Genomic DNA, 26102 nt, shown 5'->3' on the forward strand with positions numbered 1-26102 from the left:
AACAGCCAGTATTATAGCCAAGCCTCACTGGCCTAGACCGCATTAAGGGCAGGCTCAGGAGCTTTTTGGAAAACCCCATAGGGGCTAATCCTGGTCAGGGCTCCTCCCCATTTGCCTTTTCACCCCACACTTTAGCTCTTTTGGTTTGCAGTAGCCCATCTTTGTCTTTGGCTCCAGTGCCCAGCTGTTGGCTGTGGAGAAGCTTTAAGAGGGGCACTGGTCACACTCCAGACCAGAGGCAGACTCGGCAAGGCTGCCTTACCCCATGTTTTGAAGCCTTGCTCATCCCTGCCTTAGCTATTTCTCAGCTGCTCAGAGAAGCTGCTGTGAAGTCACTTACTCCTGGATAGGTGGTTTGCAGTGAGTGAACAGCAGGTCTTCATGAATGTGAAGATGGGGCAGAAACTAAACCACTCTGACAAGGGCGGTGTGCTGTGGCCATGTTCTGTTCCTTACTTGCTGCTCCCATGCTGAATTTAACAGGATTGCTTGTGAGGGCTATAAAGTAAATAGTAGATAGGACTTTAGACTGGGCCTTGGACACAGGAGCATGAGCTGTTTGTGAAATAGGAGGAGGGGCACAAAATAAGTGACAGATCTGAGCCGCCACTGCCTCATAGGCTGGTGCCCTATAGCCTGGGCTACAGCTGTGTAACAGGCAAGATGGCTTAGGCCTATCTTCTCACAGATAATCAAAGTCAGGGAGCTGGGGGATGCTGAGCCAGTAGGACTGATGGGAGGGCCAAAGCCAGGACAAGCACAAGGACAGTCCTGCTTGGAAGCCAGAGATGGTGCATGTCTACCTAGGATCCAGGGTAGGAGAGGATGTGATGAAATCAGCTCAGGGCAAAAGAATAGTGTGATCACGTCAAGATCAGAGTAAGGGACCAATTGGTATCTGATGTGGAGTAAGCAGAATGTTACTTGGCAATGCCTAGGAAACTGGATGCCAAGGCTGGTGAGGAGGAGGGAGGGCTGGTGTGGGTCAGATAGGGCCTTGCTGGCCCCAGAAATGTCCCTGTGAGCCAAGGATCCCTATTCTCTGCTGCCTCTGGAGGGAGTGGAGTGGAGTGAGGTCCTCCTAAGCCAGAGTAGTGTAGGGCTATTTGAATGCAACTATTTGGGGAGAGCTTGTTGTTGCTTTGTGTTTATTTACAAGTTGTTTGGGTTCATCCTTTCTCTGGAGAGAGCAGGATTTGTTCACTGAGCATGTCCTGAGCCTCTCTCATGAATTGAATACTGTGAGGAAGGCCCAAACCAGAACTTGCTCCTGAGTTGCTGACAGGCTCTCTGCTAGACTGTAGGAGGAAGTGGCATAGAGGAGGAGTTCAAGGAACTGAGATGAGAGATGAAGGTGAGAGCTGGAGGAGACAGGCCTGGAAATGTAGCTTACCTTAAAACACAAAATTTTCTGAGGTGAAAACGAGAATAGGGAGAACATTCCAAATGAAAGGGAACAGTATAAGCAAAGGCAAAGGCTTGAAGGTCCTGTTCAGGCTTTACAAGTCAAGCTTGTCTGTGACAAGTTTGGATGAAGATGTGTGCATAGGGGCACCAAGGGCAGTGGGGAAGGGGCAGTTGGTTAGAGCTAGATCATAGACATTTTTATGTTTTTGTTTTTGGTCAGGAATATTGGCCCTGAGCTAACATCTGTTGCCAATCTTCCTCTTTTTGCTTGAGGAAGACTGTTGCTGGGCTAACATCCGTGCCAGTCTTCCTCTATTTTTTGTATGTGGGACACCGACACAGCATGGCTTGAGTGGTGTATAGGTCCGTGCCCAGGATCCAAATCCCCCGAACCCTGGGCCACCAAAGCAGAGTGCACAAACTTAACCACTACGCCACCAGGCCAGCTCCTAGATCATAATGCCAGAGAGGACGTTGGTTGTGATCCTGTGGGCAGTGAAAGTTACTGTAGGCTTGGGCACTTGTCCTATGCTGACATTACTTGGCAAGGTCACGCCTGGTTTTTGGGTCTGTGCATTCTGAGGAAGGGAGGCCAGGGGCCTAACAGTCCGTCTTCCTCCACTAGATTGTAAGCTCCAAGAGGACAAGGGTTTCTGTCCATTGAATTATCTCTGGCACTTAGAATCATAGCTAGCACATAGAAAGCAAAGATAAATATTTGTTTTGGAGCATGATATGAATTCTAGGGCAGCCACCCAAGATCCAGGCCTAACTCATCTTACATGGCTGTCAGAGCCCCTAGGTTTGACCACTAGGGTCAGCCTAAGAGTGTGGTTTCACCAAGGAGCAGAGGACAAGGTGCCCTATGGCAGGGAGGGGTAGTGGTAACTCTGTGTCTGGCTGGTTCCCACTTCTGAGCCACAGTGTCTTCTTCTTTGGGAATCCTAGAACTGCCTGATAAAGAGGGATGAGAATGGTTACTCTGCAGTGGTGGCTGACTTTGGCCTGGCTGAGAAGATCCCTGATGTCAGGTGGGTAGCCCTAATGGGTGCTGGGATCACAGAAGGGACTGAGGCAAAGGGAAAACTTCAGCTTCCTCCCCAGAGGCCAAGACTTGGTCACAGCTCAATTTTAGCTCCCTAAATTTGGTCAGTCCTAGTCTGTGCTCATTCTTGGGGAAGAAGAATTCCTAATGGTCAGATGTCCCATTGCACCAGCCAGTGGCAAGCTCATTTCCCATATAATCTCACCCACAGCAAGGGGAGTGAGAAGCTGGCTGTGGTGGGCTCACCCTTCTGGATGGCACCTGAGGTTCTCCGAGATGAGCCCTACAATGAGAAGGTGAGTCTGGGGATCCCAAGGCTTAGTTCTCCTTAGAATCCACTCTTAGCAGAAAGTGTCAAGGATTAAGCTTTATGTTCAGGGTAAAGATCTACATCCTTCCTGCCAAGAGCAGGGCTGGTATCTGGCAGCTGTCCAGTGAACAAATTGAATGAAATATGGGCATTAGGGCCCAGACTTGGGCTGGTTGACATGAGGGGCAGAAACCCCACCTCTCACCCCACTGAGAGGGAAACTGAGGTCTCACTACCCACTAGGCGGACGTGTTCTCTTATGGTATCATCCTCTGTGAGATCATCGCCCGCATCCAGGCTGATCCGGACTATCTTCCCCGTACAGAGGTGAGCTGCAGGCCTGGGGATCAGTGCCACTGGGATGGGGCTGCTTTTGAGGCTATGGAACTGCTTTGTTCTTGGGGTGGAGTTGCTGGAACTTCATCTGTGTGGCTGCTTCTCAGGGGCAGTTCCCAGCCTCTCCTTCTGAGCAGGCCAGGATGGGTGGAGGGATTAATGACCTGTCTGCCCACGTGCCCTGTTCCCTCTCCACCATATCCATCCACAGAACTTCGGGCTGGACTATGACGCTTTCCAGCATATGGTGGGAGACTGTCCTCCCGACTTTCTGCAGCTCACCTTCAACTGCTGTAACGTGAGTGTCTTTCCCCCCTGGCTTTGGTCAGGGGCTGGCTGAACCCTTTTTACCCAGTTAGGACTGTAGGGAGAGGCTATTAGCCTCATGAGGTGCCTTATTTTCACTGATGAGTGACAGTCCCCATGTCCCCTCCTCCAAGCCTGCCAGACTCTCCAGAGCTCTGGACCAACGAAAAGAGAATTGCTTTCTATTATCCAATCCTCAGCCTGCAGGGTAGACCCACCACCCCTTGCCTTGGATGTTGATGGAGCTCTGGTCAGGTTTTAGTTGGGCTGTGGGTCCAGCTGGTCCAAAGGTTCATGGGAAAGGCTCTTGTTAGCCATTACTTTGCAAGCTCTGGGGCTGGACCTACCCATTACGACCAAGGGGTAGCTGGGCTTTGTCCAGGTAGCTCCAAGAAACATGTTAACAGCAGAACTCAAGGAAGAACAGAACAAACCAGTGTGAGCATACCCTTTTGGAGGGTTCTATGCCAAACAAGGGATAAGACACACACAGAAAGGGTGCTGAGACACGGGAGGGTATTAGACAATAGCTTATTAGACAATTCCTGACCTTAGCTCTGGGAATCACTCTCATGGTCTGGGCCTTCAGAAAAGATCTCTTAGCTGCACATCTGAATCTTAAAAGATGCCAGAAACAGACTCAAATGCCATCCTTGGGGTGGAAGATAGGAGGGCAGGGCTAATGGCTGGTGTGGATGACTACAGATGGATCCCAAACTGCGCCCATCCTTTGTGGAGATTGAGAAGACTTTGGAGGAAATTCTGAGCCGCCTACAGGAGGAAGAGGTGGAGAGGGACAGGAAGCTGCAGACCCCCCCCAAGGGTAAGAGATTAAACCAGAGTATCCAACCTGACCCCAAGGGAGGAAATTAGGATGTGGGGCCTTCCCTTCTAGGGCTCTGATTGTAGGATCCCATGTCCAGAAGAAAGGGGGAGGGGCAGGGGATAATGGAAAAAGTGCTAAACTCAGAGTTGTGACTTGGCATATTGCCCCCCTTTGAGTCTCATTGGTGAAATGTGGACAACAGTACCTACTTTGCTTTCCTGAAGGAAAACACTTTGTGGTACAAAGTGTTACTTCTATTTGTATGACAAGTGAGAGTAACCCTGACTTGACTCACTCTTCTTCAGGACTCTTGGAGAAAGGGCCTGGGGTGAAGCGACTGAGTTCACTGGATGACAAGATCCCTCCTAAGTCCCCACGCCCAAGACGTAATATCTGGCTGTCTCGGAGCCAGTCAGACATCTTCTCCCGTAAGCCAGTGAATGTCTTGGACCCCTACTACCGGCCACAACAAGGTGATGCTGCCCGCACCCCCAAAATCAACCCTTTCAGTGCTCGCCAGGACCTCAAGGGTGGCAAGATCAAGTTCTTTGACCTTCCCAGCAAGTCTGTCATCTCCCTGGTATTTGACCTGGATGCACCAGGGCCTGGAACTATGCCTGTGGCTGACTGGCAGGAGCCCCTGGCCCCACCTGCTCGCCGGTGGCGTTCTTTGCCTGGTTCACCAGAATTCTTGCATCAAGAAGCCTGTCCATTTGTGGGCCGAGAAGAATCACTATCTGATGGGCCCCCACCACGCCTCAGTAGTCTCAAGTACAGAGTAAGAGAGATCCCGCCATTCCGAGCATCTGCCCTACCAGCTGCTCCAGCCCATGAGGCCATGGACTGCTCCAGTCTCCAGGAAGAAAATGGTTTTGGGCCCAGGCCCCAGGGGGCCAGTCCATGCCTCGCAGGTACCTCTGAGGAAATGGAGGTAGAAGAAGAAAGACCAAGAAGCTTGGCTCCAGTTCCCTTCTCTGTCTCAGGCATAGGCCTGAAAACCCAGGGAGAGCAGGATGGGTGAGGGGGGTTAACTCCTGCCTCACCTTTGGGATGGACCTTCAGCTGAAGCCATAGGGCCCCCTTGGTGCACAGCCTTGACTCTTCCCAGAGCAGGCAGGTTAGGCCAAGCCAGGCTCAACTTTGGGGCTCCCAGTGCCCAATGGCTGTGGATGAGGGGAGGCAGCAGTGACAGGCTTTCCTAGTTAGGGTCAACAGCTGATACCAAGCCTCTGAAACCCAGCAAGAAGCTCTGGCTCCCACCTGACCCCCGAGTGTACTTCCCCAGACAAGACCAGAGGACTCCTAGTTCTACTTTGAGTGGGCAGGCAGCTGTTACCCCAGGTTCTTCTCTCACCCCCGGTCTGTCCCTTGCCCTTTCCCTGGGGCACATAAGCTACTGGATGGAACCTGGAGCTGGCCAGGAAGCCATTGGGCATGGCTATTTCTCAGACCTGAAGACTGGGGTGCTTCTTGCCAGTATGTCTAAGACACTTGAATAATTGCTGTTTGCACTTACTCCACGGTCAGACCACGTCACTACATTTCTATGCAAGGGGAGGGCAAGGCAGCATGGTGGTCATGGCTCTTAGCTAACCTATTCAAAGATCTTTTCCAGTTGATTAATCTATTTTCATATTTATGAAGGAGTCTTAATGTTCTGCCCTAAAAGACTTTCAACCTTCTGGTTGGGAGTGGGGCTGGTTTTGTAGGCCTAGGGCCTGCTCTCTGTATTTGTCAACATGTGATACACCCAGTTGGTTAAATGGTTTGTACATGGACTGATTTTCTTCCCTTCCTGCTGGAGCTATGGGAACAGTCTGTCCTTACAGAGCCGCAATAAGAAATAACCAAAGATGAAGCTAGTCAAATATTTTCATAACTTGTTTCTGTTGACTTTTTTTGTAAAACTTTCCCAAGACACTTTCAGATTTAAAAAATAAAGTTGGTGTTACAGGTGCTGGTCTGCCTTCTTACTTGTACCTTGTTCCTTCGCCCCTGGGGTAAAGGAGAAGGTCCAGGAGTGATGCAGCAGTATCTATCTCTGCCAGGACCACCCCCAACTCTGGGTAGGACCTTCAGAGGCTAGAGGGACCCCCGACTCCCCTGTCCCACCCTCAGCTTCTCTTTCTGGGCCCTGAGTGCTAGGTAGAAGTTGGGTCAGCTGCTGCCCCAAGCCAGTTTCATCTTCTGGTTGTGGGCTTTGGAGGAACGGGAGAACTGGCTCTTGGCCACAGTGAGGGGTACAGCTTTGCCACTCAGGTATACCTTGTTGTGGCATTCAGGTAGCCAGGATCCAGAACTACAGGGCTGGGGTCCTTGGCTCACTCCCACATAGGCCATCACATAACCTGTCATAAAGGCATCGAAACCAGCCCGATGCAGTCCATCCCCAGGCACTGGGTTAGGACTGACTTGACTCCCTGGCGCTTCTAAAGTAGCCATGTCAGCTGTTTCAGGCCTTGTTTTAAGCCCCACCTCTAAGTCATTTTTGTGACTTTGCTCAGAGCCAGGCTGGTTCCTAGTCTCATCCTCAGTCATCTCCTGCTCAATTTCCTCAGCCTTGAGGCCATCTTCACAGACCTGCTTCATGGGAGGACCATCCTCAGCTTCCCCAGAGATTTGTTTCCTAGGCAGGCCCAACAAAGTCCTCCGTCGTTTTTCCCTACGTCGTCGCCGTCGCCGCTTGTCTTCCACCACAGCCTCATCAGTGTCAATGATAAGGTCAATATCATGGGACCGAGGACACTGTGATCCCAGAGGGCACCAGCCATAGGCCTAGAGATAGGAAAGAGGCTTAGAGGAGTTCCAGGTATCAGAACTCCCCTCCCCCAGGTGGGTGTTCTCACCGCGAAGCTGTCACAGACGCTGGTGGAATGAGGGCGGTGGGTTGCAGGGGGCATGCAGCAGCGGTAGTCAATATGGGCCCTCATGCTAGAAGGATAGCTGCAGAACTCCAGGGTAAGATGTGGACTGCCAGCTGCCCGCCGCTTCCCATTTTCCCGCTCACTGCAAAGGCACAAGAGGGTATTGGTCCACTAGCATATAAGCTCCATGAGAGCAGGGTTTTTTGTCTGTTTTGTTCACTGCTGAATCCTCAGCACCATGTGCCCAGCACATGGTAGGCACTCAATAAATAATCTTAAGTGAATGAAATAGTCAGGCTTATACCACGCCCCACCCCTTTCCCTCAACTAGTCCCTCACCATTTCCGGAAGACATATTCTAGGTAGGAGGCCACGAAGCGGACATGAAATTCAGCAGCATATTTGGTGTCATAAATGCCGGCTGGGAACATTTCACATAGGTCAGCAGTGAAGGTTCCCAAGCTCTCGGGCAGGTGTGCATAGAAGTTCTGGTATAGGAACACCAAGTCTATAAGACCATTGTGTAGTACCAGGGGCCGGCGGGCCCGGATTAGCTCCAGGAACAGTGTCCTCACTGACTGGCTCTGGCTCTCATCACCCTGGGTAGAAAGAAAGGGGTCATCGGGAAGGACAGAGTCCCCTAGGGAGCCTCTTTTACAGGACACGTATCTCAGGCTCCCCTACCTGGAAAGCTCCCCCTCCCTGCCTAACCAAATGCTACTCACCCATGTATCAGTCTTGTTTTCCCAGCCCTGTCACTATGGCTTCCCCATATTCCCTAAGAAGCAGATCCTCCCCGTGCACCCAGCCTAGGGTAGGAACAAATGAAGTCCCAGAAGGGGCAGTGTCAAGGCTGGAGGCCCACCTTGTCGTTGCCCTTGTGGTAGGGGATACCCTGGGCGTACTGCCGGTTGAAGTTGAAGCCATGCTGCACCAGGAACTGCACAGATTTTGGTTCTATGACGTACTCCTCCATGCACAACAGGGTCAGATTGAACACCTGGGCCAGGTAGGAGTGTCCACTCTGGGGGAGAACACATCAAGACTTGGAAGGAGAAAACCTCACACCTGATGTTCCCCAGGATCTCAACCCTCCTCTCCCCAGCCACAGACCTGGGATGGGGGTGAGATCAGCTCATACCTTGTCTGGCTGCTGCTTAAAGCAGGCGAGGCCCAGGGAGAGGATAGAACGGGTCCTGGCAGCATGACACACGGCCTTGTAACGTTCCTCGATGCACCTTGGGGTTGGGTTTGGGGGTGGCTGTGGCTGGGAGTTAGCCTCAGGAAGCACCCAAACCACCCAGGCCTGTGACCTCCACTCCAGGGTTGAGGTCTGCCCCTCCTGCCAAGGCCAAGGCTGGGACTAAAGAGATCAGGGCTTATACTTACTGATTCAGTAAACTCTTCCTGTCCCCAAGCCCACTCAGTTCCTATGGGTGGATAAAGGGAGAGTTGTATGAGGTCCCCAACACCAGCCTTTTCACAATCGCCTACCCTCCCCGTTGCCCAATCCTCACCGTGTCCACAGCCACGAAGCTAGCTGTTTTTATGGCCAGCAGAAGGGATGGCCACATCTCCTTGAAGTTGTCACTTTGCACATCCACGACAGGAACCTGGACTACTAGCTCCTCCCCAGATTTTGTGCTTTTGCTGACACCACCTGGGGGTAAGGAGGGTGATGGACGTTAATGCTCAGGCAAGGGGCAAGGGGAAGAGATACCAAGCTAGGCCATGGCTGGGGCAGGGTGGGGGGGGTCAGTGTCCATTAAGGCAAGAAATGGCTGCTTTCCCCTCAGGCCTTTGTATGACACATGCTCTACACACAGGTCTTGGAACAGTGCCCTGAATTTGGGGACAGGAAGCCTGGGTCTTCCAATGGCTCATGTGAGACTTTGGGAAAGTTACTTCCCCCTCAGCATCACAATCCGTAGAAGAGAAAGGTTGGACTAGATGACCTGTGAGGTTCCTCTTTCCTACATCCTGTAGGAAATATTTTGCAGGGCTAGAGGAGTTCAGCTTGTTTAATATCCCACAACTCCATACTACTGTTCCCATGGTGCCGCAGCAGCCACAAGCGGCAGTAGCCAGTATGGCCTGGAGCCTGATAAATAATGCCCTACACCAGAGCTCCCAATGCTTCTCACTTCCTTTGAACTACAACTCCCAACCTGCCCAACTTAACAAAGCCATGAGCTTCAGACTACATCTCCCGATGTGCCCTGACAATGCTCCCAACACTCCAGGCTTTTGCAGCCCGGGCCGCGGTGCACACAGGGACTTGTAGTCTCCTCATGGCTGGTTCAAAAGGAAGGAGCTAGTCCTCTGCAACTTGAGGTCGGTTTCTAGAAGTATGAGCCCGAGGCCTTCTCCTCCCCCGAAGCGCACAGGCTTTTAAGGCGGCCCCTGGGAAGCCACTCACTGTCAGAGACCGCTGGAGCTGAAGCTGCGCCATCGTCACTGTCGGCGGCCATGATACCGCGCGTCCCTCGCCTGAGTAGCCTGTGGGTACGCGGGACTTCCGCTTCGTCTGCTGGCGCGACTCCCGCAGTCGGGGATGGGGGCGGGCCGTCGCCCTCGGAGTCGCCGACGGGTCGGACTTCCGTTCAGACCTCCCGGGTCTGGCGCGGAGGAGTCGGTTCGGCGCGCGCTGGAAGCCTATTGGCTGGCGCGGTTCGGATCACCGCCTGGATTGGCCGGAGCCACGCCCCCTGGAGTGCGTCCGGGAGCTGGGTGCGGGAGACCGCGCGGGAGGTAACGTCTTCGCGTGCGTGCTGGCGGGTACCCGGGTCCGTGCTTTACGCCGTCTCCATCTGCACAGCCCTGGCGTAGGGTAGGGGTGCTCAGAGCGGGTGGCGCTGCCTGAGCTAAGCTTAAAGTACGCAGAGGAGTTAAGCAAAGACGGGGCAGTGTGGGGGAAAGAAGGATATGCTGAGATTGGGCAAGTTCCCCGGGGGAATGGAGAGCGAAAGAGGCGGGGGAAAGGGACGCGAGACGAGGCTGCAAAGGGGTTAGAGCTACCGACTGGCAGGGAAGCTTTTGAAATAATCCAGGCAAGTGATATAAGGACTTGAATTAAGGCTCGGCAGTAGGAACGGCGAGGAAAGGACAAACTGGAAGCAATCAGGGGGTATAGTTGACCTAGAGGGTGATTCAGAGAGGTGTCCCTACCAGAAAGCGTTGCTTTTCCAAGTGCTCCGGTTCCTATCCTCTCGGCTCACCAAGGGCTCTCAACCCTTTCTTGTCTATTCACTGCTTCTAGTTCATCTTCAACCTTTCTCTGTCTACTGAGTCTTTTTCATCATTATTCAGAATTGTTTGGATTTCTCCCATTCTAAAAAAGGGAAAACTTCCTTTTACTATCCCTCAATCCATTAATTAATTTAACAAGTATTTATTGTATATAATTTACCTGGCACTGTGCTCAGCTCTGGGGACACAACAGTCAGCAAAAGAGACCCAGCCCTTGCCCTTGTGGAGTTTTGTGGTCAAGTGAGGGAGGCTGACAGTGATCAAAGAATCACAAATAAACGTGAAATTACTATTGGTATAAGAGCAACAATGGAGAAGTACACAAGAGGGTAAGACTAGGGGGACCTGATCTGGACATTTAAGTCAAGACCTGAAGAATGAGTAGATGTTAGGTAAGGCATAGGAGAAGAGCTGTCCAAGCAGAGGAGATGGATTAGGTGAGGCCTCAAGGTGGACAGACACTTGGGGATTGAAGCAGCTATTTCAGGCAAACTTGTAGGGGAGGAAGACAAATCCTCCACCCACTCTAGGTCCTTCTGGCTGGGCTATGAATTAAATTGACATGAGACAGAATAACAGCGGAAAATCAAACAAAGCTTTATAACATGTATATGTAGGAGAGACCCAGGAAAGCTGAGTAACTCAACAAAATGGCCTAGCTGCCAGCTTAAATATTATCTTCAGCTAAAGGCAAAGGAGGATGTTGGGGGTAGTGGCTTGGGTTTTCAGAGGGGAGGAAGACAATTTACATGGAGATGGAAATGCAAATGTTTGTTAAACAAGTTTTGCTGGGCCAAAAATGGGCTTGTTTGTGCCTTTCTGTCACACTTATTTTACATTGTACTATAACTATCTCATGGTATTGGCTCCTTCCTGGAACAGGCCTTCTATGTTAAATTCTTTTGGGCAGTTTAGGGGAGGGTCAAATGTTCTTCCTGAGTCTTCTGAGCCTGTATTGTCTTCAGCTCAAAATAATCCACATGCCAGAGTGGTGCATCTTAGGATGGCCTGCCCTGAACCCCATCAGTTCTCTCCTCTGAAACTTCCCCGGAAGTTTCACATTTTAAAAGCTGAGCTGGTAGATTGTTCCATCTCAGTGAACACATTTCTCAGTCCTGATAATAGATCACTTCAGTTAAATTCATTTCAGAAGGCAGTGATGCAGGTGGGCACTCAAAGTTAGGCCTGTATTGTGGAAGCAAGCAATCAGGCATTTAATATAGAAGCATTTCTATGGAAACAAAAAGAAAAACAAAGTTAATGGTTAAAGCAAATTATAAACCAGTTTCTGAGCCCAAGGGACAGCCAGTCAAGAAGACTTTTAGATGTCAGGGTTGAAGCATCTTTTGCAGCTTGAAATGTTTCTGATGATGTCGTTGAGTGTTCAGGTATCCTTTTGAGTGGCTTATTTAGCAACACACCTGCTATCATGGTGATCTTTACCAAGTTTATATCAAGTTATCCAGCTTCAGTTTGCATGGCTTCAGGCCCAAGGGTGGTTTCAGTTCTCAATGATTTCAAATAAAGGTGATGAAAAAATTGAAAATGCTAGTTTGGAGATTTGTGGCCAGATATTTCAGAAGACTAGAAGAATTCAGGATCCAGTCCAGTTTACAGGTAGAAAACAAAAGCCTCAAAGACAATTAACAGAACTAGATCTAATATCCACAAATGTGTACTATAGTTTTTACTGAAATATAATTTTCTAAAATTACCCTCATTTTTACCAAAGGTAGCCAAATTAAGACTAATTAGTTTGTAAAATAAGTCTAGTTTCCATAAATTTGGCCCAATTATTTACATAAATACAGCAAGAATAGCAATTGATCATGTAGGCTCTTTTAAAACTGCTTTACTGGAACTTTCTATAAAGAATCTCAGATTGAACTTTAAATTCCTCTCAAGGCCAGGAAAGTCAAGCCAAGGACCTTGTCATCAGACCTTGCCTGCAATACCTATAGATTTGGGTGAATTCCTCTCTTCTTTTGAGGTTCCCCAAAATATTGAGGTTCCTTGCACCTGCCAGATAAGTTGACATTCTTTACTTACCCAGTAAGGTTGCTGGGAACCTTGGTAAAAAAGGTACCAGGCCAATATTTCCAAGTGGCTTTATTTCATAAAGTCCAGTCTTTGTTTCTCATAAGCTGTCTCGTCATAGCTGAGTCTATGCATGTTTCTCTCAAATGTGACATTCCAGTCAAAGCTTTGGAAATGTAACAAATGTTTCCAATTGTGCCCCGTTATAAAGAGAACAGATTCTTATTGAACTTATGCAAATAACTATATTGCCATGAAAATAACAATACTCACTCACTAAGATTTTCCAAATTCTGGAGAGGTCAGGTAGGGAGAAAAAGATAAATGTTCAATTTTGCTTACAAAAGTATAATTTACCAAATTGCTATAAGTCATAGTTAGCTTAAGAGAAAAGAGAAAAAGATTTTCTTAAATCTGAAAAAACATTTTTAAAAATCAGCAATATTTTAAATGAGAAGTCATAAAAATTAAAATCATCCTCATCAGTTCATTCAGTCCCATATAATCAACCCTTGATCTTGATCTTTGTTAGCAGTTTCATGAAGTCATCAGTTCTGTAACTTCTTACCCAGTTCAATTTTATGATCTGAAAGTTTATCAGAAACCTGCATTCCAAAGCAAATGTCAGAGTTCTGTCCATGAATCTTTGTGAAGATGAAAACATTTGTAAAAGCATCAGAGTAAAACAATAACTGGTTGTAAATGGCAAAAGACTTCAAAATGGCAATTGACAAAGAAACTTGGCTATTTCTGTGACATACTCTTCAAGATAATAGCTAGAATTATGGCCGATAACCAGGACAGATCAGAATTTTAGGAATGTTATATAATTTTTAAAACATATCAGTTTTACCCACATTTACCCACACAATTATCATAGGTCCCTATGAAACAATGCTTAGTTATCCACTTAACCATAGTGACAATTAAAGATTTTCAGGCAAATGCAGAAAATTAAATAGCTGTAAGAAAAACCTTAGCACCTGTGATTAAAGACTTGATAAAAACAATACAGGAAATTTATTTTGATAAAACGTAAAATTCCTACTCTTCTGGTAGACTACTCAAAGAAAAAACTTTTTTATAATGTCTTTATCAAGAGTAGACTAAAGTTTAAGAAAATTATCCTTTTAAGAGAAGGAAAAAAGCAAATTTTAATTTTGCACTAGCTTACTTTTGATATTAAAACTCATTTACTTAAAAAAATTTCATTTTAATTTTGGCAAACTTGACCATGCACAACTCATTTCTCAGGGTTCCTCCTCCACAATCTTTCTATAACTTTCTTTTTACATTTAAAATTTGTCCTAATCCTTCTTTTTTTTTCCTTCTAGTACTTTAGGACAAATTTATCTTTCTTAACCAAACAAAAATGTTTCCATTCTTTATGCTTTCTTTACTGAAAACATACATTTTACATCTTACTTTCCTTGACTACAAATATATATATTTTTTAATTTTTAGTAGCTTTAATCATATATTAGAATTTTTAACTCTTAGCAACCTTAATTTCTAAGAAAAAACTAAGCAAGCAATTGTAAACTTTCTTTTGCGTTAGCTTTCTGAGGCTTGACAAATTTATAAACACTTCATAATTTTTAGAAACACATTACTTTACAATACAATCTTTTTTTAAAATTAAGTTCATAATTGTTTACATCAATATGAAATTTCAGTTGTACATTATTTCTTGTCTGTCACCACAAGTGCTCCCCTTCACTCCCTGTGCCCACTCCCCACCCTGCTTCCCCTGGTAACCACTGAACTGTTTTCTTTGTCCATGTGTTTGTTCATATTCCACATATGAGTAAAATCATCACTCATCATCATCACTCGTGTTTGTCTTTCTCAGTCTGGCTTGTTTTGCTTAGCATAAGTCTCTCCAGGTCCTTCCATGTTGTTGCAATGGGATGATTTTGTCATTTTTTATGGCTGAGTAGTATTCCATTGTGTGTACATACCACATCTTCTTTATCCAATTATCAGTCAATGGGCACTTGGATTGTTTCCATGTCTTAGCTATTGTGAATAGTGCTGCAATGAACACAGGAGTGCATATGTTACTTTGGATTGTTGATTTCTTTCTTTTTTTTGTTTTTTTTTGAGGAAGATTAGCCCTGAGCTAACTGCTGGCAATCCTCCTCTTTATGCTAAGGAAGACCAGCCCTGAGCTAACATTCATGCCCATCTTCCTCTACTTTATATGTGGGATGCCTATCACAGCATGGCTTGCCAAGCAGTGCCATGTCTGCACTTGGGATTTGAACTGGCAAACCCTGGGCCGCTGAAGCAGAACGTGCGCACTTAACCACTGCACCACTGGGCCGGCCCCTGGATTGTTGATTTCAAGTTGTTTAGGTACATACCCAGTAGTGGGATAGCTGGGTCGTATGGTAGTTCTATTTTTAGGTTTTTGAGGAACCTCTATACTGTTTTCCATAGTGGCTGCACCAGTTTACATTCCCACCAGCAGTATATAAGGGTTCCCTTTTCTCCACGCCCTCGCCAACATTTGTTGGGGTTTTTTTTGAAGATTTTATTTTTCCTTTTTCTTCCCAAAGCCCCCCGGTACAGAGTTATATATTTTTAGTTATGAGTCCTTCCAGCTGTGGCATGTGGGATGCCACCCCAGCATGGCCCGATGAGTGGCACCATGTCTGCACCCAGGATCCAAACCAGCAAAACCCTGGGCTGCCAAAGCAGAGTGCGCGAACCCAACCACCTGGCCACAGGGCTGGCCCCCAACATTTGTTATTTTTAGTCTTAGTGATTATAGCCATTTTAATAGTCGTAAGGTGGTATCTTAGTGTAGTTTTAATTTGCATTTCCCTGATGATTAGTGATGTTGAACATCTTTTCATATGTTTATTGGCCATCTGTATATCTTCTTTGGAAAGATGTCTGTTCATATCCTCTGCCCATTTTTTGATCAGGTTGTTTGTTTTTTTATTGTTCAGTTGTGTGAGTTCCTTATATGTTATGGAGATTAACTCCTTGTCAGATATATGATTTGCAAATATTTTCTCCCACTTGGTGCGTTGTCTCTTTGTTTTGATCCTAGTTTCTTTTGCCTCACAGAAGCTCTTTAGTCTGATGAACTCCCGCTTGTTTATTTTTTCTTTTGTTTCCCTTGTCTGAGAAGACATGGTGTTCGAAAAGATCCTTTTAAGTTCCATGTCAAAAAGTATATTACCTATATTATCTTCCAGGAGTTTTATGGTTTCAGGACTTATCTTCCAGTCTTTGATCCATTTTGAGTTTATTTTTGTGTATGACATGAGATAATGGTCTACATTCATTCTTTTGCATGTGGCTGTCCAGTTTTCCCAACACCATTTATTGAAGAGACTGTCTTTTCTCCATTGTATGTTCTTGGCTTCTTTGTTGATGATTAGCTGTCCGTAGATGTGTGGTTTTATTTCTGGGCTTTCAGTTCTGTTCCATTGATCTGTGTGCCTGTTTTCGTACCAATATAGTACACTCTTTTAATAAAACACAAGACATGTTTACCAATAGACCCAAACACCTTTTAATTTCTTTTTATAAGAATCCAAAAGTAGGTAAACCTATATTTAATAATTAGTGTCTAATATTTTATCTGATTTGGAAATGATCTAGATACTCAATGAATTTTCATCCTTTAAATTAACCTAGCAAACTTCAAAGTTTCAAGTTATCAGAGAGTTTTCCGAAGTTATCTTAAATACACGTCATAATACATAATTATTGTTAAAAAGCTCACCCAACACTCTTACCTTTTCCACATCTACTTAGTTTACCTGTTTCCAATAATTATTTAGATTGCGTATAAAGACTTTGAGACATCAAACAAAATCAGCTATCATTTTAAGTTATTTTTGTTGACCAGTTTTGTAATAGAGACAACATCAGCTTATTTGACTAGCAAACCCAGGCTGCAGGTCTGCATCATACCTGATGCTGATAACTCTGAGGAACTGTTTATGTTAATCAAACCAACAAACTTAAACAAGTTTTTCATTTACCAAAGATAATTTCATATTACATTAACTTGAAAGACATTTGGGTTAGTTTCTATTATATTTAGAAATAACTCACATTAAGTGTTTACTTTAAGCCAATTAAACAGAGCTCTTAATTTTGGCCGTACCGTCTGGAAGTAAAATATCACATATATAACACACACATAGACACACATGAACACACAGGTAGACACAAAAACGTTAAATTTTTGTTATGAATCGGTGCAATACAAAACTCACTAGTTTCTAAGAAACATTTGTATTTCAAAGAATGTCTCTCAGGTTCTAGAGAAGATGGGAGCAGAAAATCTACATCATAAAGCCACAGAGAAAGCAGTCGAGTTTTCTTCAAGATGGAGTTTCCGGATATTTGCCTTATCAGTTTCTAATGTCTTTATCAGGGAAATTATTAACTTAAGAGGTGAATCAGAAGATTTTTATGTTCTAAAACTTCAGGACAATGTACCACACCTTTAAAAATCTGCAGAAAGCATTTAATAAAGGCCCTTTTTTTCTTTTTGTTTTAAATTTGGTTGTTTCTTCAATTTTTTTCTTTTTGATGAGGAAGATTCACCCTGAGCTAACATCCATTGGCAACCTTCCTCTTTTTGCATAAGGTTGTTGCTGAGCTAACATCTATGCCAATTTTCCTCTATTTTGTCTGTGGGACACTGCCACAGCATGGCTTCATAAGTGGTGTGTAGGTCCACACCTGGCATCCGAACCTGTGAACCCCAGGCTGCTGAAGCAGAGCATGTGAACTAACCACTATGCCACTGGCTGGCCCCAGGCCCTTTTTTCCCAGATATACAATTTAACCCTAGACCAATTTACCTTTGAGGGGGAGGCTTTTATTATCTTTTTTATTAGCACCTGATATTAGCCTCTAGCTTTCATCTCATACTGTGTGGGCTGGGGCAACCCTATTGACTTCCCTTTTGTAAGTTTAGTGAACAGTGTCTGGAGGGCAGATTTCTGTGCTATCTTACAGTCAGGCATGGGAAATGTTCCCTTTCCCCAGTGAGACACATGTCTATCCCCACAGTACAATCTCTAATACAGTCAGGCAGAAAGATACAATCACTTCACATAAAGCCTGTAAATATATCCATTATTCTACGAGCTTTCGTCTGAATTCCATCAACTCTTATACTTCTAATCATAGCTTTCATTTGGACTTAATCAATAGGTCTTGGTCGTATAATTTTGGATAGGGGAAGCATTCGCAGCCAGACATTTTAAAACACAGTCAGGCAAAGTTGATGTAACCTCTTTATATAAAATTAGCTCAAATTTTCCAACCTTTATAATCTTATCAGCATTTATCCTTTTCCTTTTCCTCAATTTAATTGTAACGTTAGTCAGTCTTGAGGCTAGTTAGTATTTTTTTGTATTTCCTTTTTTAATTTAGCTTTTTTTTTTTTGAGGAAGATTAGCCCAGAGCTAACATCTGCCTCCAATCCCCCTCTTTTTGCTGAGGAAGACTGGCTCTGGGCTAACATCTCTGCCCATCTTCCTCTATTTATACGTGGGATGCCTACCACAGAATGGCTTTTGCCAAGCGGTGCCATGTCTGCACCTGGGATCCAAACTGGCGAACCCCAGGCCGCTAAGTAGTGGAACATGTGCACTTAACTGCTGTGCCACTGGGCTAGCCCCTAATTTAGCTTTTTTATAGGTACCAATAAAACAATTATGATGAGAGCTCTCAAAAAAAAATTTTTTTTTTCCAATTTAAACGATCCCTCGTCTGGCCACATTGACAAGTAGGACCTTAACAGTGACTTGAACCAGTAAGCTTAACCATGGACGCAAGAAGCGTCCTCAAAAGAGATCCAGAAAGTTCACTCCCAAAAATAGTCTAAGAAAGCAAAGGCCATTGTTGCCCAACAAGCAACAAACACTGAGAGGACAAAGGCCCCTAATGAAAGCAATTGGGGCCCCGTATGACAAACTCCCCTGAAAGCTGACACATCTGGACAAAGAGAGTGCATCCGAGAACCCCAGTCTACTCAACTGACTGCCAAGATGTGCTGGTACGTGCATCCTCGGGATGGCAGAGACCAGAAAGGTCACAAAGCCAGGCTTTCAAGACACAGAACAAGACAAAAGAAAAACCTCATCTGATATGCACATTAACACCTTTAGCTAAGCCTTGGGTCTCTTGGAGCCAGAATAATACCCAGGAGAGAGTGCTGTGGGGTTGGGGATCGTGTATGCTTTATGGAGTACCTCGTCATTGCACGGACATTTCCGTGAAGTTGGCAGGGGACCTGTGTCATCTACCCCGTTGCATGACCAAGTTGTCCTTTCACGGGAGACTTCTTGAGGTGGCGAGCACCCTAATGGCTCTTAATTGCTCAACACCCACCCACCTAATTTGCAGCCTTTTTGGCTTCCAAGATGCCTTTAGCAAGAGCTTTGACCTCATGAACATATTCCCAGACAACAGGCTCATAGAGATGCCTGTGTCTTAGGAGAAACGATGAAAAAAGACAGAGACAAGGAAAAATAGTGACTATCTCTGGGAGGAAAGGGATCAATTAACCAATGAGTACTCAACCATATTTCCTAGAGTTGCTGAGTTCAAGAAGCTAGATTCACTAGTATTTTCTCCTGCTAATCTAAATTTAGAAAAGGAAAGAAAACTCACCACTCTCACTTCTATTGGAGCCTGCAGGCAGAGATCCGGGAGACTGACGTGGTAAGAACTCTTACCTCCTGTCAGCTCTTGTCAGGGGTCCAGGATCTCTCAGCTGCAGTAGTCCAGGAGTGAGCAGTGTCCAGCCAGTGAAATTTTTTCCCATCTTCATCGCCAAACCGTTGGGGAGGAAGACAAATCCTCTACCCACTCTAGGTCCTTCTGGCTGGGCTATGAATTAAATTGACATGAGACAGAATAACAGCAGAAAATCAAACAAAGCTTTATGACATGCGTACATAGGAGAGACCCAGGAAAGCTGAGTAACTCCACAAAATGGCCAAGCTGCCAGCTTAAATATTATCTTCAGCTAAAGGCAAAGGAGGATGTTGGGGACAGTGGTTTGGGCTTTCAGAGGGGAGGAAGACAATTTACATGGAGATGGAAATACAAATGTTTGTTAAACAAGTTTTGCTGGGCCAAAAATGGGCTTGTTGGTGCCTGTCTATCACACCTATTTTATGTTGAACTATAACTATCTTATGGTGTTAGCTCCTTCCTGGAACAGGCCTTCTATGTTAAATTCTTTTGGGCAGTTTAGGGGAAGGTCAAATGTTCTTCCTGAGTCTTCTGAGCCTGTACTGTCTTCAGCTCAAAATAATCCGCATGCCAAAGTGGGGCATCTTGAGTCGGCCTGCCCTGAACCCCATCACATGGCTGGAGCATAGTGAACAAGGGGATGAGGCAAGCGGGCCTTTGGAGGCTACAAGGCTATATAGGAGGATGCTTCTATCCTAGAGCAATGGGTGTGATAGCCAAAGTCCTCCAGTGGCCTCCAAAGTACTTTGTGATCCTATAGTCCCCCACCGTCTTGACCTATCTGGCCTCATCTCCTACTATTCATACCCTCCTCATTCCTTTCTAACCATTCTGGCTTCCTTGTTCTACAGACATACCAGGCACCCTCCTTAGGCCCTTTGCACTAGCTCCTTCTTAGGATGCCTTTCCCACAGGTATCCACATGGCTAACTCCTTCAACAGCTTTAAGTCATTGGTCAAATATTTTAATAAGGCCCACCCTGACCATGCTCTTTAAAATGGCAACAATCCACCCCCGACCCACACTCCTTAACCCCTTCACCTACTCTATTTTTCCTCTTAATGCTGGCATTTATCACCTAACATCCAATATAATTCACTTATTGTGTGCATTATTTATTGTCTGCCCCCATTAGAATATAAAAGTCCCATGAAGGCAGGGAACTTTAATGTTTTACTTACTTAAGTATTTCAAGTACCTAAAACTGCTTGACACATAGTAGGCACTCTATAAATATTTGCTCAACAATTTAGTGAGAAGTCATTGAAAGTTTTAAGTAAGAAAATGACACGATCATGTCTTAAAAGATTGCCTTACTCTTTGGAGAACGAAATGTAGAATGAATTATGGAAGTGAGTTCGGTGAAGGAAGTTTGGCCAAGAGGAAGAGAGTGAATCTTGTGGAAGGGTTTGGAGGAGTAGGACCCTGAGCTCGGACAATTTATGAGGAGGGACCATTCCTTCATATAATAGGGGAAAGGAGAAGGAAAGTGCAGATGGAGGTGAGTTTGTACATTCATTTTTTTCTCTGAAGGAGGAAGCAAACTTTTGATGAAGATGAGGTGAAGTCAAAAGTTTGAGAAGACAGTTTGATCCAGAGGCTCAGCAGGGACTGTGGTATAGCAGAGCCTAAGAGTGCAGGCTCTGGAGGCAGACACTGTGGGTGTGAATGGGCAAGTTGCTTATCTATACAAGCCTCAGTTTCCTCATCACTAAAATGGAGGTGATAAAGTCACGTGCCACGTAAAGCTATTTCGGTCAATGACGGACCTCATATACAATGGTGGTCCCATAAGATTAGTACTATATAGCCCAGCCTCGGTGTGTCGTAGGCTACATACCACCTCGGTTTGTGTAAGTACACTCTATGATGTTCGCACAACAATGAAATCAGCTAATGATGCATTTCTTCGAATGTATCCCCATCATTAGGTGATGCATGACTGTACGAGAATGTGCCTCATAGAGTCATCAGGAGATTGAGTGGGGAATCTGGGAAAGCACTTAGCATAGGGTCTGGTGTACAGTGAGCACTCACTAACTGTTGGCTACTTTTAGCTATTAGAGAAGAGGCAGCCAGAGGAACAGTAAGGGAGCAGTGCAGATCCACTAGCTGCATCACTCATGGCCAGCCCGCTGTGATTTACTAGATCAGGAAAAGATTAGGAATAAAAATAGCTCCTCTCTCTTCCGCCCCTGACTTGCCATCTGCTCTCAGGCAAATGTTTTTCCCTCTCTAATCCTTGGTTTCTCCTTTCTGTAGGATGAGGGTTTGAACTGGATGACTACTAAAGAGCGTTTCAGTGTAAACGGGCTACATCTCTAAGCAGATAAACGTCCTACCCACCCGCACGCTCCCGTCCACACACACAGTCGCGATAAGCATCACGGATACCCAGGTGCTCCCAAACAGGAGGCTTTGGTCCCTGACCCAGGCCAGCCCTGGCCTCTTATTTTGTGTATGTCTCCAGGACTACACTGATGCTAGTTCCTCTCAGGCTGCTTGCAGAGGCTCAGCCCCACTGGTCACACCTCAGTGCCACAGCCAGCCAAGAGCAAACCCATGAGCATCTGGAGAGTACTTGAGGAAAGCTAGACACTCTATATGAATGGTGTAGGTGGGGAGGTGGCTATTCCCGCTGCAGGGCCCCAAGGTTCAGCCTCACTGTGACTGACTGCTTTGACTGGGCCTTTCTCTTCTAGGCCATCATGAAGAAACCACGAGCAGCTGTGGGAAGCCGTTGCAGGAAACGGGCATCCAGCCAGGAGGGAAGGGAGAAATGTGCCCGCAGCAGCACCCAGGCCAAGCCTTCTGCCCCAAATGGTGAGGAGCTTGGTCTTAATCAAAGACTCAGAGGCTGGTTTTATTGGCCATGAAAGGGGACAGATTCAGACTGGGAAGGGAACATGGTACGTATCAAGGCATTAAGGGACTAATTAAGGATCTAATTCTGACTTTGCTATGTGACTTTGGGATAATTCCTCTGAATGGCTGCTTCCTTACCAGTGAAATGGAGCAGTAGTCTATGCATTTCCTCCTTCACATGGCTTTCATGGAGTCAAATGATTTTATCAGCCTGAAAGTGTCTTGTAAATGGGAAAGCCCTGCACAGGTATACATTATGCTTGGCTGAAACTGTTGGCTTCATTATCACCCAAAGACACAAGGAGCCAATAGTACCTCCCTGGGAAAATTAAGGCCAGAAACTTGGCTTGACACAGCTAGAGAACTCTGGTCTGACTCCAACTCCTAAGCTTAAGCAAGGGGATGGGGATGGAGGAAGCCCTAAGTGAGAGCAGACGGCAACCAGGCTGCAGTGCCCCGGCCCGTGGTGCACAGCCTGTGTGGGGACAATCCCTGAGTTTCCTGAGGCCCCAGCAGGCCTGGCCAGGCGGCAGGAGGAGGTGGAATTGCAGGCCTCCGTCTCCCCGTACCATCTATTCAGAGACACAGCTGAGGTCACAGTCTTCCGGGAGAGTCTGCTGAGCTGGTACGACCGAGAGAAGCGGGACCTACCCTGGAGAAGGCAGGTAGGCAGACGATGGAGAGGGCCTCTGGGGTGGGAGGCTGGCAGCCAGCCCCCTCCGCACTAACTCCCCATCGGGGATTGCATTGGCAGGCAGAGGGTGAAGTGGACCCGGACAGGCGGGCATATGCTGGTGAGTGCTTCTCCTGAGAGCAGGGATCCTTTACCTGGACACCCTCTGGTTTGAGGTCTAGAGGCTATGAGCTAGGAGAAGGGCGGGTCAGCAGTGCCCTCATGCCAACCCCTCTCCCCTAGTGTGGGTCTCAGAGGTCATGCTGCAGCAGACCCAGGTTGCCACGGTGATCAACTATTATACCCGATGGATGCAGGTGACTTCAGGGAAGGAAGGGGTGGGTCATGGGCCAGTTCCCAGATGACAGCCTGTCCTTTGGGGTGGGGGTAATGAAGCCTTCCTCCACCTCCCTTACCCTTGACCTCATCTCTTTTTGCTTGCCTTTGGGCTGTAGAAGTGGCCAACACTGCAGGACCTGGCCAGTGCTTCACTGGAGGTGAGAGTCACCCTGGGATGGGGGGAATGGGGACAACTGAGGACTGACCACTGATCTCTCTGACCTCTGACCCTACCCACAGGAGGTGAACCAGCTCTGGGCTGGCCTGGGCTACTATTCTCGAGGCCGGCGGCTGCTGCAGGGAGCCCGGAAGGTAAAGGGGTGACAGGGAGGGTGGGGGCCCCAGGGCCTCCAGTATCTCATAACCTTAAACCTTCCCACCCCAATCAGGTGGTAGAGGAGCTAGGGGGCCACATGCCACGTACAGCAGAGACCCTCCAGCAGCTCCTGCCTGGTGTGGGGCGGTACACAGCCGGAGCCATTGCTTCCATTGCCTTTGGCCAGGTAAGCCCACACCCCACGCCCACTTTGTGCGTACCTGCCTCCCTTCTCTCCAGACCAGGCTGACTCCTGGACTCCTCTGTGCCAGGCAACCGGTGTGGTGGATGGAAATGTAGTACGGGTGCTCTGCCGTGTCCGAGCCATTGGTGCTGATCCCAGCAGCACCCTTGTCTCCCAGCAGCTCTGGTAGGATATTGGGGTAATGAGGGAGATTGAGAAGGGTGTCTCCAAAGAGTCTTTGGCTCACAGCAGTGTCCCGTTCTTGTAGGAGCCTAGCCCAGCAGCTGGTAGACCCGACCCGGCCAGGGGACTTTAACCAAGCAGCCATGGATCTGGGGGCCACAGTGTGCACCCCACAGCGCCCACTCTGCAGCCAGTGCCCACTGCAGAGCCTGTGCCGGGCACGCCAGAGAGTGAGCCATCTGGGGAAGGGGTGGTCAGGGGTCCTAGGGAGTGACCCCTGCCCCGTGACATCCTGCTCTATGCCTCTCAGGTGGAGCGGGAGCAGCTGTCAGCCTCACAGAGCCTGCCAGGCAGTGCTGATGTGGAGGAGTGTGGTGAGTGCCAGCCCCAGCCCCAGCCCTTGCCTGCACTCAAGGACCCTGTAGAAACAGTTCCTCTACAACCTGAGGAAGTTTCTGCACAGCTGGGCCAAGGCCTGCTCTCTGTGCTGGGCACCTAAGCCACCTGGCCTGAGTGGGGCTCGGGGATCTCTGTTCCCAGCTCCCATCACTGGACAGTGCCAGCTGTGCACGCCTCCCACAGAGCCCTGGGACCAGAGCCTGGGCGTGGCCAACTTTCCCAGAAAGGCCAGCCGCAAGTCCCTCAGGGAGGAGTGCTCTGCCACCTGTGTTCTGGAGCAGCCCAGGGCCCTTGGGGGTGCCCGAATTCTGCTGGTACAGAGGCCAAACTCAGGTACCTGGATCCCAGGAGTGGAGGGCAGTGGCATAAGCAAGAAAGGAGAAATGGAGGAGTCAGCAGCTAAGGCCTAACCCACGCCTGGCTGCCCTCCCTCTCAGGTCTGCTGGCAGGACTGTGGGAGTTCCCATCCGTGACCATGGAGCCCTCAGAGCAGTGTCAGCGCAAGGCCTTGCTGCAGGAACTGCAGAATTGGGCTGGGCCACTCCCAGCCACCCGCCTCCAGCACCTGGGGCAGGTGAGTGAGTGGTGGAGGGGCCAGGAATGATGGCTTTTTTGGCCACATCCACAGGCCTGTTTCAGCCCCTTGGCCCTTCCCCCAGGTGGTCCACATCTTCTCTCACATCAAGCTGATATATCAAGTATATGGTCTGGCCCTGGAAGGACAGACCCCGGTGACCGACACACCACCTGGCGCTCGCTGGCTGACCCGGGAGGAGTTTCACACCGCAGCTGTCTCCACGGCCATGAAAAAGGCACTACCTTTGTTGTCTTCATTGTACTTTTCTTGTTTCCTGCATGTTTTACGTGAACCTATTACTACGTAAACAGAAAAAAAAAGGCATATTCTAAAGAAAAGTGCTGGGGCATGAAGTTGAGGACGGAACACAGGGGTCTGGCTCTTTGGGGGAAGACCCAGCCCTGAACTTCCCCCTCATTCCTTGGCTAGGTGTTCCGCGTATACGAGGGCCAGCAGCCAGGGACCTGTAAGGTGAGTCTCTTGGTCCTCACCCTGCCATCTCTCCCCAGGCCCGGATCCATGGGTTTTCAGTGAGTTAAATGACACACTTTTGGGTGAACACCATCCACTCCAGGCCTCACTAGGGGGAGAGGAATAGTTCTTGACCCGGAGAATTTACAGTCTGGGGTCCAGCGTGGAGAAGGGACAAGAACAAATGATAGAGACAGTTGTGTCCCAAGTGTGTGAAATGTTTGTACCAGGTTTTGTGGGTGACGTAGAGAACTGTCCGTTTTCTCTGGGAGGCAAGGATCAGAAAAGGCTGCTGGGGAGTGGGTGGTAATCTGGGCCCTAGAAACAAATCATTGTGTCCAGGTTGGGGAGAGGAGTCAGCAGGAAGGACGTTCTTTCAGCCCCAAGTAGTGTGAGCAAAGGTCGGCACGATGCAGTCTGCAAAGCACGATGCTCAGGTTGCCGTGAACCTTTGGTTTGGCTGGAGCAGCCAGCAGGGCCTGCCCAGGCCAGTCAGGGCCGTGAACACCAGGCCGCTGAAGCATTTTAGGTGGAGAGGAGTCAGATTTGCATCTTAGGAAGATTATCTTGGGCTGCCTTTTGGAACTGATCACAGAGGTAGTTACTGGAGACAGGCTGGAAGCTTTACAACATTCAGGCTGGAAAGTGAACTAGATCAGTGTGGGGAGGGGAGGGTGGAAGGAGGGGATTCCTTGCTGCCCCCTCAATGCCTGCTTCCTTCTGCTTCTGCACAGGGTTCCAGAAGAGCCACCCCGTCTAGCCGGAAAAAGCCCAGCCCAGGCCAGCAAGTCCTGGATAGTTTGTTTCGGCCCCACATCCGCACTGATACACCCAGCCTCAAGATTGCAGCCCAGTGACGCCTCTGGAAGACCCTGCCCCCTGAGAATCCTGTTTTTTAATAAAGTGCTTACTTTTGTAGTTGTTTTGGAGACTTTCCACCCTCTCCCTAGCCCTCTCACTCCTCACCTCTGAG

The 26102-nt window shown here is 47.7% G+C and overlaps 3 protein-coding genes across 9 annotated transcripts in view; 2 read left to right on the forward strand and 1 right to left on the reverse strand.

Moving 5' to 3' along the window:
• The window catches only part of TESK2 (testis associated actin remodelling kinase 2), a 138699-nt gene extending 132512 nt beyond the window's left edge, over positions 1-6187 (forward strand). For both annotated transcript variants that reach the window (XM_070245606.1, NM_001428243.1), the window contains 6 exons: positions 2356-2438; positions 2664-2748; positions 3006-3089; positions 3310-3396; positions 4110-4227; positions 4536-6187. In XM_070245606.1, the coding sequence (XP_070101707.1) occupies positions 2356-2438; positions 2664-2748; positions 3006-3089; positions 3310-3396; positions 4110-4227; positions 4536-5251 (1173 nt within the window). In that variant the 3' untranslated portion in view covers positions 5252-6187. The remainder of the gene's footprint in view (positions 1-2355; positions 2439-2663; positions 2749-3005; positions 3090-3309; positions 3397-4109; positions 4228-4535) is intronic.
• Positions 6097-9645, reverse strand: TOE1 (target of EGR1, exonuclease). Of its 2 annotated transcripts, none has more exons than XM_005607104.4 (8): positions 9514-9645; positions 8612-8754; positions 8484-8524; positions 8236-8290; positions 7960-8118; positions 7434-7693; positions 7077-7236; positions 6097-7005 (listed from the first exon to the last, which is right to left on the reverse strand). In XM_005607104.4, exons 1-8 carry the CDS (start codon positions 9563-9565, stop codon positions 6388-6390), a joined length of 1488 nt encoding a protein of 495 aa, XP_005607161.1. In that variant the 5' UTR covers positions 9566-9645; the 3' UTR covers positions 6097-6387. The 2 variants fall into 2 exon arrangements, with proteins under 2 accessions (XP_005607161.1, XP_001496247.1); XM_001496197.5 differs by having other exon boundaries at positions 8236-8332.
• Positions 9564-26050, forward strand: MUTYH (mutY DNA glycosylase). 5 transcript variants are annotated; one of them, XM_070245624.1, is made up of 16 exons: positions 9720-9858; positions 21825-21945; positions 22504-22652; positions 22742-22781; positions 22904-22977; positions 23116-23157; positions 23240-23311; positions 23389-23502; positions 23588-23685; positions 23768-23912; positions 23993-24056; positions 24223-24414; positions 24519-24655; positions 24741-24893; positions 25088-25129; positions 25864-26047. In XM_070245624.1, exons 2-16 carry the CDS (start codon positions 21831-21833, stop codon positions 25984-25986), a joined length of 1560 nt encoding a protein of 519 aa, XP_070101725.1. In that variant the 5' UTR covers positions 9720-9858; positions 21825-21830; the 3' UTR covers positions 25987-26047.
• Positions 26051-26102: the final 52 nt, after the last annotated feature.

This window comes from Equus caballus, chromosome 2 (assembly GCF_041296265.1).
Source record: "Equus caballus isolate H_3958 breed thoroughbred chromosome 2, TB-T2T, whole genome shotgun sequence".
In the NCBI taxonomy this organism is placed as follows: domain Eukaryota; kingdom Metazoa; phylum Chordata; class Mammalia; order Perissodactyla; family Equidae; genus Equus; species Equus caballus.